The 18,826-nt window shown below is 41.8% G+C and overlaps 1 protein-coding gene across 1 annotated transcript in view; it reads left to right on the top strand.

The window, feature by feature from the left end:
• The window catches only part of LOC135228870 (zinc finger protein 208-like), an 82,581-nt gene that overhangs the window by 28,733 nt on the left and 35,022 nt on the right, over window positions 1-18,826 (top strand). The window contains exons 3-4 of the mRNA XM_064278012.1: window positions 4,220-4,223; window positions 4,616-5,589. Of these exons, the coding sequence (XP_064134082.1) occupies window positions 4,220-4,223; window positions 4,616-5,589 (978 nt within the window). The remainder of the gene's footprint in view (window positions 1-4,219; window positions 4,224-4,615; window positions 5,590-18,826) is intronic.

The following is an 18,826-nucleotide window of genomic DNA, read 5'->3' as shown; positions in this document are numbered from 1 at the left end:
CCTCCTTCTAGAACGGTTTCTTCTCAGAGACCTGAATTCTTTTATAGAACATATTGCCACATGATAGTTATAAATACATGTTTATGTATCTAAATTTACTGTCCCCACTCAAAGAATTTACTATCCATGTTCATCTGGGTGTTCGTTTTGTTCACTGCTGTATCTGCTTTGCCAATGTGCAGTAGCCTCTGTATCAGTAGGACCTGAATCAATTTTAATGAATGAATGTAGCCACTTAAGGGTCTGGAGGGAAGAAGTCTTGTCTGAGACACAGGGCTTTGCCAGGAGAAGTATGTCCTGGTTGTATGAATTGAGTAGAATGTTTACCTTTGTCTCCGCTTCCTATTATCCACGAGGACTTCAGATCATCGAGTGGGTTTGGGTTTTTGTTTTATTTTTTTTGTGGTGTTATTGGACGGTAACAGCAAAAATAACAACAAAACTGTATGCATATGGACAGAACTGGAGTTGTCAGCAATTTAGACTTCAAAGAGAAATTGACCTGCATTGTGATCCTGGCTCAGCAGTGTTCCATGTGGGAAGCACTGAGGATGTGATTAAATGATCGTCTCTAACTTTACTCAGCTATGCCCTGTCTGAAATAATATCTGCTTAGAAGAGTCATGAAAGAAAAATCACAGTTGCTCAGTACATGGAACATTTCATCATTATTCTATAATAAATATCAGGGTTTTTGGTGAGTTCAAAATATATAAGCTCGCCCACTGCAGTGGAGGAGACCTTTGGCTTTGGGCTCTGGTTCAAAGTTGTTGTGACCCCATCATACCAGGATGGATTAGAGATGACATAGGCTGCTCACGTCACCATTTCCCTGAGAAGAGGAGTCTTCTTTCTCTAAAATTACTCTGTTTCAGCACTGAAGGCGTCTTTTAGCAGCCTTTTCTCTCCTCTTGACACGAGAAACCCAACGGATTCCTACTGTTTCAGAAAGGTCACTCTTACAGACCAGGGGATTCCAGTGGTCAGGGTTCAGGTAGTCTTGGTTAGGTGCCTTCCAGGGGCTGGAAATGTGAGAGAATTCTAAAGCACAGCCCCTAGAGGGCTGGTGTGTAAGTCTATTTCCTAGGCTTCATAGGCAATTTAACCGGTAAACTCTCTGCATTTCAGCTCTACTTATAATATTAATTTTTTTGTAGTAGAAGTTATACCTAACAAAATATTTGTCAATTCAACAGCGTTTACATGTATAGTTTGGTGACACTGATTACGTTTATCATGTTTTACAGTCATTCCAACGAAAAACCAAACCAAGTGCCATCAAGTTGATTCCGACTCGCAGCGACCGTATAGGACAGAGTAGAACTGCCCACATAGACTTTCCAAGGAGCGCCTGGCGGATTTGAACTGCTGGCCCTTTGGTTAGCAGCCGTAGCACTTAACCACTATGCCACCAGGGTTTCCAAATGGAAATGGTAACCTTTTGTCACTGAGGAAACACAAGGGCGTGCTGTCCTTGTTTCTGCAGAGGTTGTGCTCCTTGTCGTCTTCTAACATTAGACTGTGTTTGTGGACCTGTGACATCCCCAGTTTGGGCCTTGGTGCTCTCTGTTGAATGAGAGTCTCCTGACTTGAATCAGCCACATGCTGATCTCCAAGAGTTGAAGAAAATATGACCAGCTCAGTGTTTGGGTTGCCAGTGTGTTGATATTGGCCCCTGGTCCTCTCATGGTTGTGAGAAACAAAAGCAAAACTGCCCTTCTGCAGTGTGTACCAGTTACTATACATCATCCTGTCTCCACCCGGTGCTTTATGTTTTGTTGAGTGTGTTCTGGTAGGGCTTACGGAAGGAGGGGTAATTGTTTGTTCACAAGGAAGTGAAGATCTGAATGAGAGCATTTCTCTAATGTCTGCTATGTTTTCTAACCATTCCAGACGGTAAAGAGAGAGGAGAATACAACTGCAATTGGTTGCAGTCGAACTGTAGAGAGATAATTTCAGTGCTGGACGTCTGTGAGACAGAAAGCAATCAGTGAGGAAGTGAATGTAGTTAGTGAAGGGACGAGGCTGATGGCCATACCGTAGAGTAGACCTTGATAGTACACAGAACCTTGTGTCAAATCCCTAAGAATTCTCTGTTCCCCAGGACTGTCAGCCTCACCCTTCATTCTTGTACACACTGAAGTCCATGGTACCTCGCTGATGCAGAATGTGTCAATGTTTTAGGACTCAGTGGTTGTTGAGGATGTGGCTGTGGTCTTTACCCCGGAAGAGTGGGCTTTGCTGGATCTTACTCAGAGAAAACTCTACAGAGATGTGATGATCGAAACCTTCAGAAACCTGGCCTCAGTAGGTAAGAACAGATTCCTTTTTTTTTCTTCTTTTTTCTGTTATTCCTTTAGTGAGCAAACCTCTTTTACTCATTAACTTTACTCCAGAATTTGGGCTGAGCAATGAGAATGAATCATTACATAAAGCAGGCATGGTCCTTTGGTTTATAGAGCTCACGTATCTTGGCTTCTCCGTGAACACAAAGCACTACGTATTACACTTAACTTTCACTTCTCTTGTGATGAAAAGCCTTGAGGCTCTTTAAGTGTTGTAAATGTAAGCATTGGCTTTAGGGGTCACTTTGGGGTGCAGACGGTATTGTATTTTGGGACCGCGTAGAGTATTACTGTGTTGATTACAAGTTTGACATGATTATTTTGCTGCAAATCAACCCACACCTGTCTATCTTCAGAGACCCTGAAGAGCAAAGTATTGGCTCAATATCAAGGAACTCCTCATTACTCTTCACTGCCTTCCCTCATGATAAGCGTTTCTTCATGAGCACCATGTCAGCTCTACACATTTGTTTTCCCAGAGACACAACTTCACGGAAACCTGAGCTTCCTTTTCTGACTTTAGTGATCCTTTCACAGCTGCGGTCATGCGGATCCTTTTTCTCATTTAATGTTACATGTATATTGTGTCCAATATCTTTCTACTTAGCTCTAATTACGCTTATTCATGTCACCATTACTCTCAAGGTTCCTAAAAGTATGTCCTAGTAAATTGCTTCTAAACCATTGGTAAAGTGCTGAAACCGTGAAATGTGGCTACGTCTTTATTAACAGTGGTCCTTTTTCCCCTAATAATTTCTTTCTGTTTGTTTCATATCGCGAACCTCAACTTGAATTATTGGGTCAGACTTTGGAAAGCTTAAGGATGGAGAAAAGTTACCCAGGAAACATATAATGATGCGATACATAAAAAATAACATCTGGTCGTCCACGTTAGGAGAAATCTCTGAATTACATAGTAATAAAGATGATCATAAAAACCAAGAGAGACGTTTGAGGTGAGTGTCATTCAAAGAAGAGAAAGCGGTGCTTCACGAGACAATCCTGAGTTGTGATGACCTTAAAATACACATTCGTATGTTCATGTGTGTATACCAAGGTTTCCAACTGTTTCACAACAGTTCAGTAATTGTAAACATAAAGAAGGTTGGTGTACGCATTGCATAGCCTCCAAACCTATTGCCTGTTGGATTTTGACCTGAGCAGAGAACAGTTGGCGGTGCCCTGCACAAACACGGTGTCCCACTACACTGCTTTGAATGTGTGTTTCTCGTCATACTCCTGCTATTCAGGATTCTGCAGCAGGTTCCTGAAACTTTTTTGGAATCCATGCAGGTGGGATTATTCACAGTACTGTGCGGAGCGACACGCATTGAAACCTATGAGATTGCCTGCCATCTTTGTTCAGGGCCCTGTGGTGTTTCCAACACAGGTTTAAATCCGATGGGCAGCAGATATTCAACGCAAACACTGCCCTTATTTACGTTGGCAATTTTTGAAGTAATACGAACCAGTTCGAAGCCCTGACATGTACTCATACATATATAAATATATATGTGTATGTATATTTGTATATGTATAAACTTTGCTGTAAACTTACGTGTTCAGGGAATTTTCACAACTTTTTCATAAATGTGTGTCAGACATTGAGTATTTGAAACATATTTCACTTACACACAATGATCAGAAAGTCTCATATTTTAGAAAAACAGTAACAATTATGGTAGTATTTCTGCTAGATGATTTAAGCTATGAAACAGGAGAGAAGTCAAGCCAAAAACTGCGTGTTCACTTTGTTTGGTAATGAGGAAGTGGAAATAATTGATTTCCAACATGTTACCTGTTTTTAACAGAATTCATACAGTAGAAAACCTCTGTGAAAGTAACGAAGGCAATCAGTGTGGGAAAACCTTCAGCCGGGTTCCAAATCTTACCGTGCAGAAAAGAAATCCTCCAGAAGTAAATCCTTTTGAATGCTCTGACTGTGAAAAAGCCATCATGGATCCCTCATCACATAACCACCATACCTGTCAGTTTATTACATCTAGAGAAGCCTGTGGTGGTACCACTCCTATGAGACCTCTTAGTGGCAAGAAACCCCATAAGTGTGAGGTATGTGGGAAGGATTTCATTTGTATCTCAACTCTTAAGAATCCTGTGACAACACTCACTAGTGACAATCAGTATAAATGTAATGAGTATGGGAAAGATTTCTGTAGTTTCTCGTCCTTTTGGACACATGTGAGAGGTCACAAGGGTGAATGTAAAGAAAGTTCTTCTAGTGACCCTTTATCCCTCCTTTTCTCTAACAGAGATAAGCCCTATGAATGTAGGGAATTTAGGAAAGCCTTTAGTTTTTCCTCAGCCCTCACTGCACATTTAGGAACTCACAGTGAAGAGAGGCCTTACGAATGTAACGAATGTGGGAAAGCCTTTAGATGGCCCTCATACCTCACTAAGCATATGCGAACTCACAGTGGAGAGAGGCCTTATGAATGTCAGGAATGTGGGAAAGGCTTTAGTCAGTCAGGACACCTCACTACCCATATAAGAACTCACACTGGGCAGAGGCCTTATGAATGTAAGGAATGTGGGAAAGCCTTTAGTCGGGTCTCAACCCTCACTACACATATAACAACTCACAGTGGAGAGAAGCCTTATGAATGTAAGCAATGTGGGAAAGCTTTTAGGCAGTTCTCAGGCCTCATATCACATAGAAGGATTCATACTGGAGAAAGGCCATATCAATGTAAGGAATGTGGGAAAGCCTTTAGGTATTCTTCAGCCATCGCTTTGCATAGGAGAATTCATAGCGCTGTCAGGCCTTATGAATGTAAGGAATGTGGGAAATCATTTAAGTATTCTTCTACCTTCACTTCACATATAAGAATTCACAGTGGAGAGAGGCCTTATGAATGTAAGGAATGTGGGAAAGTCTTTAGGCAATCCTCAAACCTCACTGTACATAGAAGGATTCACAGTGGAGAAAGGCCTTACGAATGTAAGGAATGTGGAAAAGCCTTTAATTGTTCCTCACATCTCAGTAATCATAGAAGAACTCACAGTGGAGACAAGGCATATAAACGTACACAATGTGGGAAAGCCTTTAGTCAGGTCTCATTCCTCACTAAACATACAAGAACTCACAGTGCAGAGAAGCCTTATGAATGTAAACAGTGTGGGAAAGCCTTTAGACAGTCCTCAGACGTCGTGACACATAGAAGAGTTCATACTGGAGAGAGGCCATATCAATGTAAGGAATGTGGGAAGGCCTTCGTGATTTCTCGTCCTTCAGAAGACATATAAAAACTCATCGTGGAGGACTTAGGAATGTCAGGAGTGTGAGAAAGCCTTTCCTTGTTCATCACACCTCATATCACATATAAGATCTCACTGTGGAGAGACTACTCTGTCTAAAGGGGGGTGTTTCATTCTTAATTCTGTAATTTCAAACAGCAAATTTCTGAAAGTCAGTGATAAAAGAACAAAGTTTCTCAGTGTGTAACAAAGCAGTACTACCTCCAAGAAGGGGTCATTCGAATTCCTTTGTGCCTATGAAAGTTTCAGTTTCACTATGGCGTTGTCTTCATCAGTGTTTCTTACTTTCTCAGTCGAAGCCAAATTTTACCTTTCGGAAAGTCCTTGACTATAACAAATAAGCCTGTAGGGACTAGCCAGGAGCAAATGTGGTTTTATATTTGTTAATATTTTTATGGATGTTATTTTGTATACAATGAAATGCACTCTTCTTGTATTTAGTTTAAGAGTGTTTTTTGAAAAAAATTGTATTCCATGGGAATTCCACTTTGGAATACAAGCTGACAGTTCCTTCGAAATCTAAACACAGGCCTCCCATTCTGATCCAGCAGTAACACTCCTAGGTATTTACCCACATGAGTTAAAAACATATATCCATATAAAAACCTGCTCACAAATGTTTATAGCAGCTTTCTTCATAATTACAATAACTGAAAGCACCCAAAATGTCATTGAATAGGTAAATGGGTAAACAAATAGTGAGACATCCATGCAATGGTGTATTATTCAGCGATGAAAATAATTAAGCTATCAAGGTAGGAAAAGTTATGGAAGAATCTCAAATCCACACTAAATGAAAGAAGCTGGTCTAGAAAAGCTACATCCTGTGTGATCCCAAGCTGATGACGTTCTGGAAAAGTATGAAGTGTAGAGGCAGTACAAAGATCATTGATTGCCAGGGGTTTGGGGAGAGGGAGGAGGAACGAATAGGTGGAGCCCAGGAAATTTTTACAACTGCGTAACTATTCTGTAGGATATGTAATAATGGACTCATGACATTATGCATTTATCAAAACCTAACACAAAGAATGAACCCTGATGAAGTCTATGTATTTTAGTTAAAAGCCACGTCTCACTATTGATGTGCCAGTTGTTACAAACGTACCCCACACCACAGGAATGCAAGATGTTAATAGGAGAAACACTGGGTGTAGGTGGGGTGCATGGGGACTGTGTACTTGATGCACAATTTTTTAGTAAATACGTCTCTAAAAATAGTCAATTTCAAAACTATGAAAAATATGGCATCCCATTTTTGTTTTGTTTTTATAACAGAGGGTGCAGAATCTATCGAAGTTTCTTATATCTTTTTTGTATGAACTAAGTAGACATCATTTGTTTTTGTTTCTTATAAGTGAATTTAAAAACTATTGTAAAATACATGTAAAAAATACATTTGCCATTTTAAATATCTTAAGTGTACAAATGCATTAGTTACATTGACAATGTTGTGCAACCATCAACCCTATTTCAAAAATTCTTCATCCCATCCCATTTGGAGCAAAGGAGAATGAAGAAAACCACACACACACAGAAAATATTAGCCCAAAGTACTAAAGGAGTACATGAAGCAGAGACTGCACCAGCCTGAGACCAGAACAACTAGATGGTGCCTGGCTGCCAGCAATGAGTGTACTACCAGGGAACACAACACACATTCTCGGACAAAACATGATACAAATGTAGAACAGAGCTCAGATTCATGTTTGAGCAGATTTCATGGTCTGATAGAGACTGGAGGAGCCCCCGAGACCTTGGCCCCCAGACACACTGCAAACCGTTAACTGAAACCATTCTCCAAGCCCACTCATCAGACAAAGATTAGACAGGAGTGTAAAACCGGAAGTAATAAGCATGAGGAATGTGCTTCTTAGTTCAATTAGATTTATAAGACCAAATAGGTAGCTCCTGCCCAAAAGCAGGATGAGAAGGCAGGAAGGGACAGGGAAATTGGTCAAATGGACACAGGGAACCCAGGGGATTCCAACTAATGCCACAAAACAATATCTATGTAAATTTCTTAATAAGAAACTAACTTAAGGTGTAATGTTTCACCTAAAGAATAAGAGAGGTTTTTTTTCATCACCCCAAAGAGAAACTCTGTACCCAACAAGCAATAAGTCCCCATTTCCACTCCCTCCAGTGCCTGGTAACTAAGAATAAACTGTTCTCTCTGCCTTTGCCAGTTCTGGACATTTCACATAAACGGAATTGTATGAAATTCGTCCTTTAGTGTCTGGCTTATTTCACTCGTCATAATATGCGCTCAAGGTTCATCGATCACCTTGCATATACCAGAACTTCATTTCTCTTTCTGGAGGAATAAATATTCAATTTCTTCATCTGTGGCGTTAGTTGTTGATGCATAAATTTGAATAATATTTGTATTAACTGTTCTTCCTTGTAGGCATATGGCTATTATGGTGTCATTGACAGTGTTGTAATGCAGGATCTTGAAATGTTCTTTTTGATCATGAATGCGATTCCATTCCTCTTCAATTTCTCATTCCTGGCATAGTTGGTCATACAAATGTCTGATATGGTCCATACCAGTCCATTTCAGCTCAGTAATGCCTAGGATATTGATCTTTATGAGTTCCATTTCATTTCTGATAACTTCCAAAGCTGCAGAATTTCATTAATAATGGTAATGTGGGGCAGCTAACAGGATTGAGAAAATGCTCACCATCACTGGCCATTAAAGAAATGCAAATCAAACCTACAATGAGGCAGGGAACGAGGGATATTCACTAACTAGATAGCAGACAAAAATGTAGGCGATGGGAAGTACAACTGAAGAAAACCAAAAGGAATTCCTCAATACAACCAAAAGCTTCAAAGGCCAGAGTAGTAAGGACAGGTGTCTGGAGACAATGGTTGCAAGGGACATGTCGGTCAACTGGCATAACAAAATGTATTAAGAAACCAGTCTGCATTCCACTTTGGTGAGAGGCCGCTGGGGTTTTAAACGCTAGGAAGCGGCCATCTAAGATGCATCAATTGGTCTGAACTCACCTGGAGCAAAGGAGAATGAAGAACACCAAAGACTCAAGAGAAATACGAGCCCAAGAAACAGGGCCACATAAACCAGAGACTCCACCAGCCTGAGACTCAAAGAACTAGATGGTGCCCAGCTGCTGGTGATCATTGCCCTGGGAGAACACAACAGAGAATACCTGATGGAACAGGACAATAGTGGGATGCAGATCTTCAAATCTCATAAAAAGCCCAGGCTTAATGGTCTGCCTGAGACCTAGGGACCCTGACAGCCAAGGTCCCCGAACCCTTTGATAGCCCAAGATTGGAACCATTCCCAAAACCAACTCTACACACAGCGATTGGCCTGGGCTATAAGACAATGATGCTGCTGAGGAGTGAACTTCATGGCTCAAGCAGACACATAGGATTATGTGGGCAACTCCTGTGTGCTGGCGAGATGAGAAGGAAGAGGGGGACAGGAGCTGGCTGAATGGACACGGGGAATGCAGGGTGGAGAGGAGGAATGTGCTGTCTCATAAAGAGGAGCACAGCTGGGACTGCATAGCAAGGTCTGCACAGCTTTTTGTATGAGAGACTGACTTGATGTGTAAACTTTCACCTAAACCACAATAAGTTAAGGAAAACTATGAGCTACCTTCTCACCCCAACATTATTGGCACGTAAGAACAACAACAAAAAAAAAACAAAAATCAATGCTGGAGAGGTTGCAGGGATGTCATGGGTTCAATTATGTCCCCCCGGAAATACTAACTTGGTTAAGTCATGATTTCCAGTATTCTGTGGTTGTCCTCCATTTTGTGATTGTAGTTTTATGTTAAAGAGGATTAGCGTGGGATATAACACCCTTACCAGGTCACCTCCCTGATCCAGTGAGAAGGGAGTTTCCCTGGAGTGTGGCATGCACCACCTTTCATGAGAGATAAAAGGAAAAAGAAGTGAGCAGAGAGACAGGGGAACCTCATACCGGAAAGCACTGCCGGGAGCAGAGTGTGTCCTTTGGACCCAGGGTCCCTGCTCAGAGAGGCTTCCAAAGCTGGGATAGATTGAGGAGAAGGCTGACAGTAAAAGCCTTTCCCTGGAGCCGACGTCTCAAATTTGGACTTTCAGCCTACTTTACTGTGAAGAAATAAATTTCTCTTTGTTAAAGCCATCCACTTGTGGTATCTCTGTTATAGCAGCACTAGATGACTCAGACAAGGGAGATTTGAACTCTTATGCACTGCTGGTGAGAATGTAAAGTGGTACAACCATTTTGGAAGACGATTTGGTGCTTCCATAAAAAAACTAGAAATAGAAATACCATAGGATTCAGCAATGCCACTCCTAGGAATATACCCTAGAGAAATGAGCCATCACACAAATAGACATACCCATACGCATGTTCACTGCAGCATTGTCTACAATAGCAAAAAGATGGAAATAACCTAAGTGCCCATCGACAGGTGAATGGATGTCTTAGTCATCTAGTGCTGCTATAAGAGAAATGCCACAAGTGGATGGTTTTAACACAGAGAAATTTTATTCTCTCACAGTCCAGAAGGCTAGAAGTCTGAATTCAAGGCACTGTCCTCTCCAAGGGAAGACTTTCTGTCTGTGCTGGCTCTGGAGGAAGTTCCTTGTCATCAGTCTTCCCTTGGTCTGGGAGCATCCCAGTGCAGGAACCTCAGGTCCAAAGGACACACACTGCTGCTGTCGCTGCTTACTTGGCGGTATGAGGTCCCCATGTCTCTCTGATGGTTTCTCTCTTTTATATCTCAGAAGAGATCGCCTTAAGACACTACCTAGGCTTGTAGACCTCATCAATATAAAAAAAAAATTTTTTTTTTTTGCCTGCCGCTAATTCATCTTATTACATCATAGTGATAGGATTTACAACACAGAGAAATCAGAAGATAAAATGGTAGACAATCATACAAGGGAATGATGACCTATCGAAATTGAGAGATATTTGGGGGGGGATGCAATTCAACCCATGACAATGGGTAAACAACCTATGGTACCTGAACACAATGAAATACTATGCAAATATAATGAAGAATGATGAATCTGCGGAACATCTCACAACACAGATGAGTTGGGAGGGCATTTTAATGAGTGAAATGGGTCAATCACAAAAGGACGAATACTGTTCGAGACCACTATTAAAAAACTCAGGAAGTTTTACACACAGAAACAATCTTTGATGGTTACAATGGAAGGGCGAGGAGGGAAAGAAAAATACTAGTGAATAGTTAAGAGGAAGCTTTGATGAAGGCTAAGGCACTAGGGAATACTGGGGAAGTCAGCAGAACTTGATCAAGCCAAGGTCATGGAAACTTCATAGACAAATCCAAATTCCCTGAGGCACCGAATTACTGGACTGAGGGCTAGGGACCATTGACTCATTAATATTTAGCTCAATTGGCATAACACACTTTAAAAGGTAAGTGTTCTGCATCCTACTTTGTTGAGTAGCATCTGGGGTCTTAAAAGCTCGTGAGTGGCCATCTAAGATACTCCACTTTTCTCACCTTGTCTGGAGCAAGGAATAATGAAGAACAGCACAGACACAAGGTAAAGCAGTAATGAACAACTACCACAGCCTCCACCAGACAGTCCAGCACAACCAGATGGTGCCCCGCTATCAACACCAACTGCTCTGACAGGGATCACAATAGAGGATCCCAGACAGACCTGGAGGAAAAAGTAGAACAAAATCCAAACTCACAAGAGAAAACCAGACTTACTGGTCTGACAGAGACTGAGAAACCCCAAGAGTATGGCCCCCAGACAGCCTTTTAACTCAGTCCTGAACTCACTCCTGAGGTTCACTCTTTAGCCAAGGATTACAAAGGCACATTAAAAAAAAAAGGGGGGGGGGAGTGAATTGTAGAAAATACGAATCTAGGAAAATTGTAAGTCTCCATCCCTGCTACTCTTTTAACACAAGTCCAGTCCCTAATCATATTTCCCAAATTCCCAGATGTGACAAGGATGTAGTCCCCATTTATTTCCTTATAGCCTTATGAAATGTTTTCTTTCTGTTTTGGAGACACTCCCCCTACACCAGTGATTCTCAACTGGGGATCATTTTCCACCTCAGGATATGTGGCAATATCTGGAAACACTGCGAGGGAGGCACGTGCTAATACACTCTAGTGTTTTAGAGGCCAAGGAGGCTGCTGAACATCCTACATGCATCCTGGGGTATGCAGCCCTGGTGGAAGCCGTTGCACGTGGCCAAAAACTGGCCTAACAGTATGGGACAAAATCCAGGGACACATCAAAACTTCCCTTTTACATAACAATAGCCAACATCTACTTGGAACTTCACGTGGTATTTCTTGTGCTGGTGATTTACCATATTAGCTCATTTAATCCTCATATCAACCACATGTGGCACACTTTGTCATAGCCTCTCTTTCCCAGATGAGGAAACTGAGGCACAGGGAAGCTAAGCATATTTCTCAAAACCACCTTCTATTAAGGTGGCATCAAGATTTTCAAGCCAGGAAAGGAAAACCTAAGAGTTCACACTATTAACTGCACTGTTCCATCACCCGTGGACTCATGTGTCCAGCACAGGACATTGGCGATGTCTCTGGCAGGAAGACTCACTGTAGAGAAATGTCTGCAGGGCTCCCTTTATGCCTTTGTTCACCAAGTTGTAGATGAAGGGCTTTGTCATGGAAGCGACCAACGTGTACAGAACGTCAAAGACCCCTGCCCAAGTGATGTGGATATAGAACACACAGACATAAGCAGGCAGGCTTCGTAGAACGAGGAGACAAAAGAGAGGTGAGACCCTCAGGAGAAAATGCTTTATACTTCCCGTTACGGATCGAATCTGTATCCCCCAAAAGTATGTGTTATAAACCTTAATCCCTATACTTGTGGATATAGTCCTATTTGGGAGTGGGGTTTCTTGTTTATGTTAATGAGGCAATATCAGTGTAAGGTATGTCTTAAGTCAATCTCTTTCGAGATGTAAAAAAAATCAGATTGAGCAAGCAATCAAGCAGACAAGCAGAGCTGGGGGAAGACAGATGCCACACCACATGAAGATAAGCAAGAAACTGAGATCAGAAGCTGAGAAGAGACAAGGACCTTTCCTCAGAGGCCACAGAGAAAGGAAGGCTTCCCTAGAGCTGGTGCCCTGAATTTGAACTTCCAGCTCCCTAAACTGTTGCGAAAATAGCTTTGTTTGTTATAGCCACCCACTTGTGCTATTTCTGTTATATCAACACTAGACAACTAAGAATTTGTTATGGGTCAGTGGGATGCTGCTCTAAAAAATATCTAAAATGCGGAAGTGGTTTTCGAATTGGGTAATAGGAAAAGCCTGGAAGAGTTTTAATGTGCGTAATAGTCAAAGCCTAGATGGTCTTCAAGAGAAGGTCGGTAGAACTATGGACATCAGAAGCAATTCTGGTGAGGGCTCAGAAAGAAGTGAGGAGAGCCCTAGAGAAAATTCTCCATCATTTCAGAGAGTAGGTTGGTGCCATCAACAGAATGTTGCTAGACACGTGGACATTAAATGTGCTTCTGCTGGGGCTTTAAAAGGTGAACCTGTGATTGGACGATGGAGGAGGACTAATTCTTTTTAGGCAACGTCAAAGAGCTTGCCTGAATTATGTCCAAATGTTTTGTGGGAGGCAGAACTTATAACTGATGAACCGGGATATAAGGGCAAGGGGATTTCTAAGCAAGGTCTTAAAGAGGTCACATGGTTTCTTCTTTTGCTAATAGTAAAATGCAAGAGGAAAGAGATGGACTTAAAAATGAACTGTGCAACATGAGAATAGAATTTAAAGGTTTGGAAAATTCTGTTGAAGAAACTAAGGACATGTGTCCTAGAATGTTTGTCAAGGATGTGGCTGCAAAAGGAAAGACCTCTGCCTCTTGGAATTCTACAGGCAAGAAAATGGGCAGAGGAGCTACATCTGTTGTCCTCCAAAAGAAGAATAATCCCTGCAGCTGCTCTGAGATCAGTAGAGAAGTTGGAAGGAACACTAGAACCAGGGCTGACTGATTGTCGAAGGGTGGAGCCAAGAACTCCTGGGTTTCAAAGGGTGCAGACACACCCTCCTAGGTTTCAAAGACTTAAATCTCCAGCAACTCGGTTTTGGCATGTGGGGCTGCCATTCAGTTGTGCCAAGAGGATTGGTCTGCTGCTGAAAGCTGAGGGAGTGGGGATGGCATGCTCAAGGGGCAGGAGAATGGTGTCTGCTGGGTCGAGGGGAAATAGTCGCCACTCAGGCAGACTAGGAGGATAGGGCTACCTAAAGCCAAGGGAGCAGAGTAGCCAACCCAGTGGCTTTGGAAGTTAGGTGTGAAACCCCAAGCCGAGAGACCTCCAACCAGAATCCAGAAAGCATGGCCAACACCCACGCTCTGGAGGGTGGGAACATTGCCCAGATGCTCTCAAGGAACAGAGGATTATTTTCAAGCCTTGAGAACTAATGAAATTTGTTCTGCTGGGTTTTGAACTTGGTTGGTGCCCATTATCCCTTCTTTCCCTCCGATTTCAACCATTTGTAATGGAAATGTTTACCTTGTGCCTGTTCCACCATTGTACTTTGGAAACAGATAACTTGTAGTCTACGTTTCACCGGTTTGCAGATGCAAAGTAATTTTGCCCCATATTTCATTTACAGGTTTCAGAAGATGAGATTTTGGGCTTGGAGTCGATTTAAGAAATTTAGGATGGTGGGCCATGGAGAATGTTTTTTGCATGTGGTGAGAGCATGAATTTGGGGAAGTCAAAAAGTAAAATGTTATGTATTGAGTTGTGTCCCCCAGAAATCTGTGTTGTAAATCCTAAACCCTATCCCTGTGGTTATAATTCCGCCTGGGAGTGGGTTTTCTTATGTTAAGGAGACAGTGTTAGTGAAGATAGTACGAATCATTTTTGTAATCTCAGAAATCTTACTTACTTAAACCAATCTGTTTTTGAGATATAAAAAGAGAAATTTTAAGGAAGCAACCAAACAAACACGCAGAGATCGAGGGAAACAGATGCCACATCACGTGAAGATCATCAAGGAACAGAAAAACACGACCTGAGACGAGGACGTTCCCCTGGAGCCGACAGAAAGAGAAAGAATTTCCCTAAAGGCAGCACCCTGAATTTAGGCTTCTAGCCTCCTAAAGTGTGAGAAAACAAATTTGGTAAAGCCACCCACTTCTGGTATTTCTGTTACAGCAACTCTAGGTAACTAAGTCACTTGCCTTCCTTTCTTCAGATGCTCAGTATATAATACGCAGTTTGGCATATATGAAAAGGATCCAAGCAAGAGGAAGAAAAACCATGACGTCTGTCACAATATATAACACAAGGTTATTGATGAAGGTGTTGGAGTAGGCAAGCTTGAGGACTTTGGTGAGCTCACAGAAATAGCGGGGGATTTCACTGCACAGAAAGTACCAGCACAGTCAAAGGGTCAGGAAGAGCACCCAGCATGCTGACAAGCCAAGGGTTTTGAATGACTGTGTAGTGCTGAGACAGAAAGGTCCACATAAACCAGAGGGTCCATCACCCTGACACCAGAAGAACTAGATGGTGCACAGCTACCACCAATGACTGCCCTAACAGGGAACACAATAGAGAGCCCCTGACAGAGCAGGAGAAAAGCACCGTGCAGAACTCAAATTCTAGTAAAAAACCAGACTTAGTGGTCTGACTGAGACTGGACGAACCCCAGAAAACATGACCCCTGGACTCTCTATTCACCCAGAACTAAAACCATTCCCAAAGCCAACTCTTGAGACATACAATAGACTGCACTATAACGCATAAAATGATACTCATGAAGAGTGTGCTTCTTAGTTCAAGCAGATACTCAAGACTAAACGGGCAGCTCCTGTCCAGAGGCGAGATGAGACAGCAAAAGGGATAGGAGCTAGTTGAATGGACACGGAAAATCCGGGGTGGAAAGGAGAAATCTGTGGTCACATTACAGGGACAGCAACTAGGGTCACATAACAATGTGTGTATAAACTTTTGTATTAGAAACTAACTTGAGCTGTAAATTTTCAACTAAAGCACACATACAAAAAAGAACAGGGTTTATTGGGTTTGAGGTGGTGGGGTTGCTGGAGGGATTAGAAGAATGGGGCCGCCCAAGGCAAGGGAGCAGTGTTGCCATCGCAGTGGGCCTCAAAGGCCAAGTTGAAGCTCAGGATTCAGGGGCCTACACCCAGAATCCAAAGATCATGGTCAACACCTAGACTGTGGAATGCAGGGTCATTGCCTGGATGTTCTCAGAGAACAGAGGATTATTTTGAAGACTTGAGGGATAATATATGTTGGGGTGCTGGGTTTTGGACTTATGTGGTGCCCCTTATCCCTTCTTGCCCTCTAATTTGCCCCTCTTGTGATGGAAATGTCAACCTTGTGTCTGTTCTATTATTGTACTTTGGAAACAGATAATTTGTAGCCTAGATTTCACAGGTTCACAGATGAAGAGGAATTTTGTCCGAGGTTGGAATATGCCTCAAGTCTCACCCGTATTTGATCTAGATGACTTGGAAGATGAGATTTTGAACTTAGAGTTGATTTAAGACTTTTGGAATGATGTGATGGGGTGAATGGGTTTTGCATGTGGCAGATATATTCAATTTGGGGGCCAAAGCGTGGAACGTTACAGACTGAATTCTCTCTCCCAAAAGTATTGTCATGAATCCTGCCCTGTATATCTGTGCTTATATTCCCATTTGGGCATGGGTTGCCTTTGTTATGTTAATGAGACAGGATTAGTGCTGGCTGTGTCTTGAGTCAATGTCTTTTGAGATATAAAAGAGACCCAACAAGTAAGCCAGAGAAACTGAGATGGAGGAAGAGAGTTGACAAGCCACATGAAGAACACTCAGAAGCAGCTCAGAAGAGATAAGGACCTTCTCTGAATGTTACTTATTTTGTTGTTGTTGAGTATACACATAGCAAAACATACACCAATTCAACAGTTTCTACATGTACCATTTAGTGACATTGATTCTTCAAGTTGTGTAACCATTCTCATCCTCCTTTTCTGCGTTCTTCTTCCCCCTTTAACATAAATTCATTGCTCCCTAAGTTTCCGATCTAATCTTCCCTGCTGCTGTTGTCAATTTGATCCCACATAGATAGTTCTTAAAAGGGTAGTACGCTCAAGGCATGCATTTTTTAGTAGTTAAGTTAAACTACTGTTCAGTTTTAAGAAGTCTTCAGGGGATATTTTTGGTTTAAGCATTAATGTTTATCTCAGAGCAATAGTTTCAGGGGTTCATTCAACCTTTATGGATTCAAGAAGACGGAGTCCGTGAGATTTTGAAATTCTTATCTGTATTTTATCCCTTTTTAGGAGGATTCTTCTATAGAGTCTTTGATCAAAATGTTCATTAATGGTAGCTGGGTACCATCCAGTTCTTCTGGTCTCATGGTACTTGAAGCAGTTTTTCATGGAGACAATTACGTACACTTCCCTTATTTTCCTTATATTCCTGTCTCACGTTTTTCCTCTGTTGTTCCAGGTGAATACCGACCAACTGCTATGCCTTTCATGGCCCCTTGTATGTGTTTAAGCCACCAGTCACTATGCAACAAACTAGAAAGTATCAGTACTAAGCATGTTATTAGGCCAATTAATCAGAATATGCCATGAAAACGTGATCCTAAACGCCCAACCCAAGAAATCAAATCTGATGAGATTTCAGCAGATTCAGCATCCCTTTTTTGATTGTTGTAAATATGTCTCACAAACCATTTCCTTCTTCATCATTTTTTATTTTTACTGTGCTTTAAGTAACAGTTTACAAATCAGATAAGTCGCTCGTACAAAAATTTATAAAACCTTGCTATGCTGAGATCTTGAGGGCCTATGAATCTGTGTTCTACCCCTCACCCACCTGGATAAGAGACTAGGCTGGATGTGGGGTCTTTACAACTCTAAAATCTCAAATTCCAAGAATCGCCAAGACGTGAGGTTGGGTGGGCATGTCCAAGTCAGACAAGTCCTTGGATAGAACTGTTGATCCGCTGGGAGTTCAAAACTAACAGATAAAAGAAGGCATGTGCAACACAGAGGTTTAGTCAGAGAATTCTCCTTTCTTCCATCTACAACAGTTCATCAACTGTTTTCCTTATCATGTGAGTTGGTTCTCGAATCATGAAAAGATACACATTCTGTAGTTTGCCACCTCTCATTTTTAGTTAAATAACCAAGTTGTTTATGTCAGGAAGCTTCTAAATTGTAGTTTTGGTGGAGTAGAATTTGACCTACGGATATCTAAATGTGTTTATTTTCATCTTTTCGTAATGAAAAAGGAGCCCTGTTAGCACAGTGGCTAAGTGTTCAACTGCTAATGGAAGATAGGCGTTTGAAACCCACCAGCTGCTCTGCGGAAGGAAGACGTGGCAGTCTGCTTCTGTAAAAATTACAGCCTTGGAAACCCTATGGGACAATCCTATACTGTCCTATAGAGTCCTTATGAGTTGTAATCCACTCGACATCAACAGGTCAGTAATCCCAATCTCTGTGCCATGATAGACACGTAATCTAACAATGTGGATACTTCTTTGATTTTCCTTTCCCTCTGTGTAAGAGCTTTCAAAATAGAAGCGTTCAGTGTACCAGAAAAGGCTAGTTCGAGCTTAGGCCTTGTGACTCCATTTTGTTATTTCCGCTTTTACATGACAACAGTTAATTTTCGTACAGGCTTAATCTGGTATCTAAAGAAATGTTTCTCTTTGTAACCGAGCTAAGAAAGAATGTTGTCAGCTTTTCCCCAGGGTCCCTGGATACAAACAGTGTACCTAACCTGTACATTCTCAGAAAAAGTTGTCTTGCAAACCTGGGCAGAGAAGCTCCTTAACCAGGTGAAGACTGATGACAAGGACATTCCCCAAGAGCCAAAAGAGAGAAAGCCTTCCCCCGGAGATGGCACCCTTAATTTGGACCTGCAGTATTCTAGACAGTGAGAGAACAAATTTCTGTTTATTAAAGCCATCCACTTGTGGTATTCCTGTTATAGCAGTACTAGGTAACTAAGAATTTGGCAGTAGGAGTGGGGTGCTGCTTTGACAGATACCTAATATGTGGAAGCTGTTTTTCAACTGGGAATGGATAGAGGCTGGACGAGTTTTAAAGTGCCCAAGAGTAGAAGCGTAGATTGCCTTGAAGAGAGTGTTGGTGGAATTCTGGACATCAAAGACAATTGTGGTGAGCACTCAGAAGAAAGTGAAAAGA

This window comes from Loxodonta africana, chromosome X, assembly GCF_030014295.1.
Source record: "Loxodonta africana isolate mLoxAfr1 chromosome X, mLoxAfr1.hap2, whole genome shotgun sequence".
Lineage (NCBI taxonomy): Eukaryota > Metazoa > Chordata > Mammalia > Proboscidea > Elephantidae > Loxodonta > Loxodonta africana.
The sequence above is the reverse complement of the archived record's forward strand: the minus strand, read 5'-3'. Positions and strand labels throughout refer to the sequence as shown.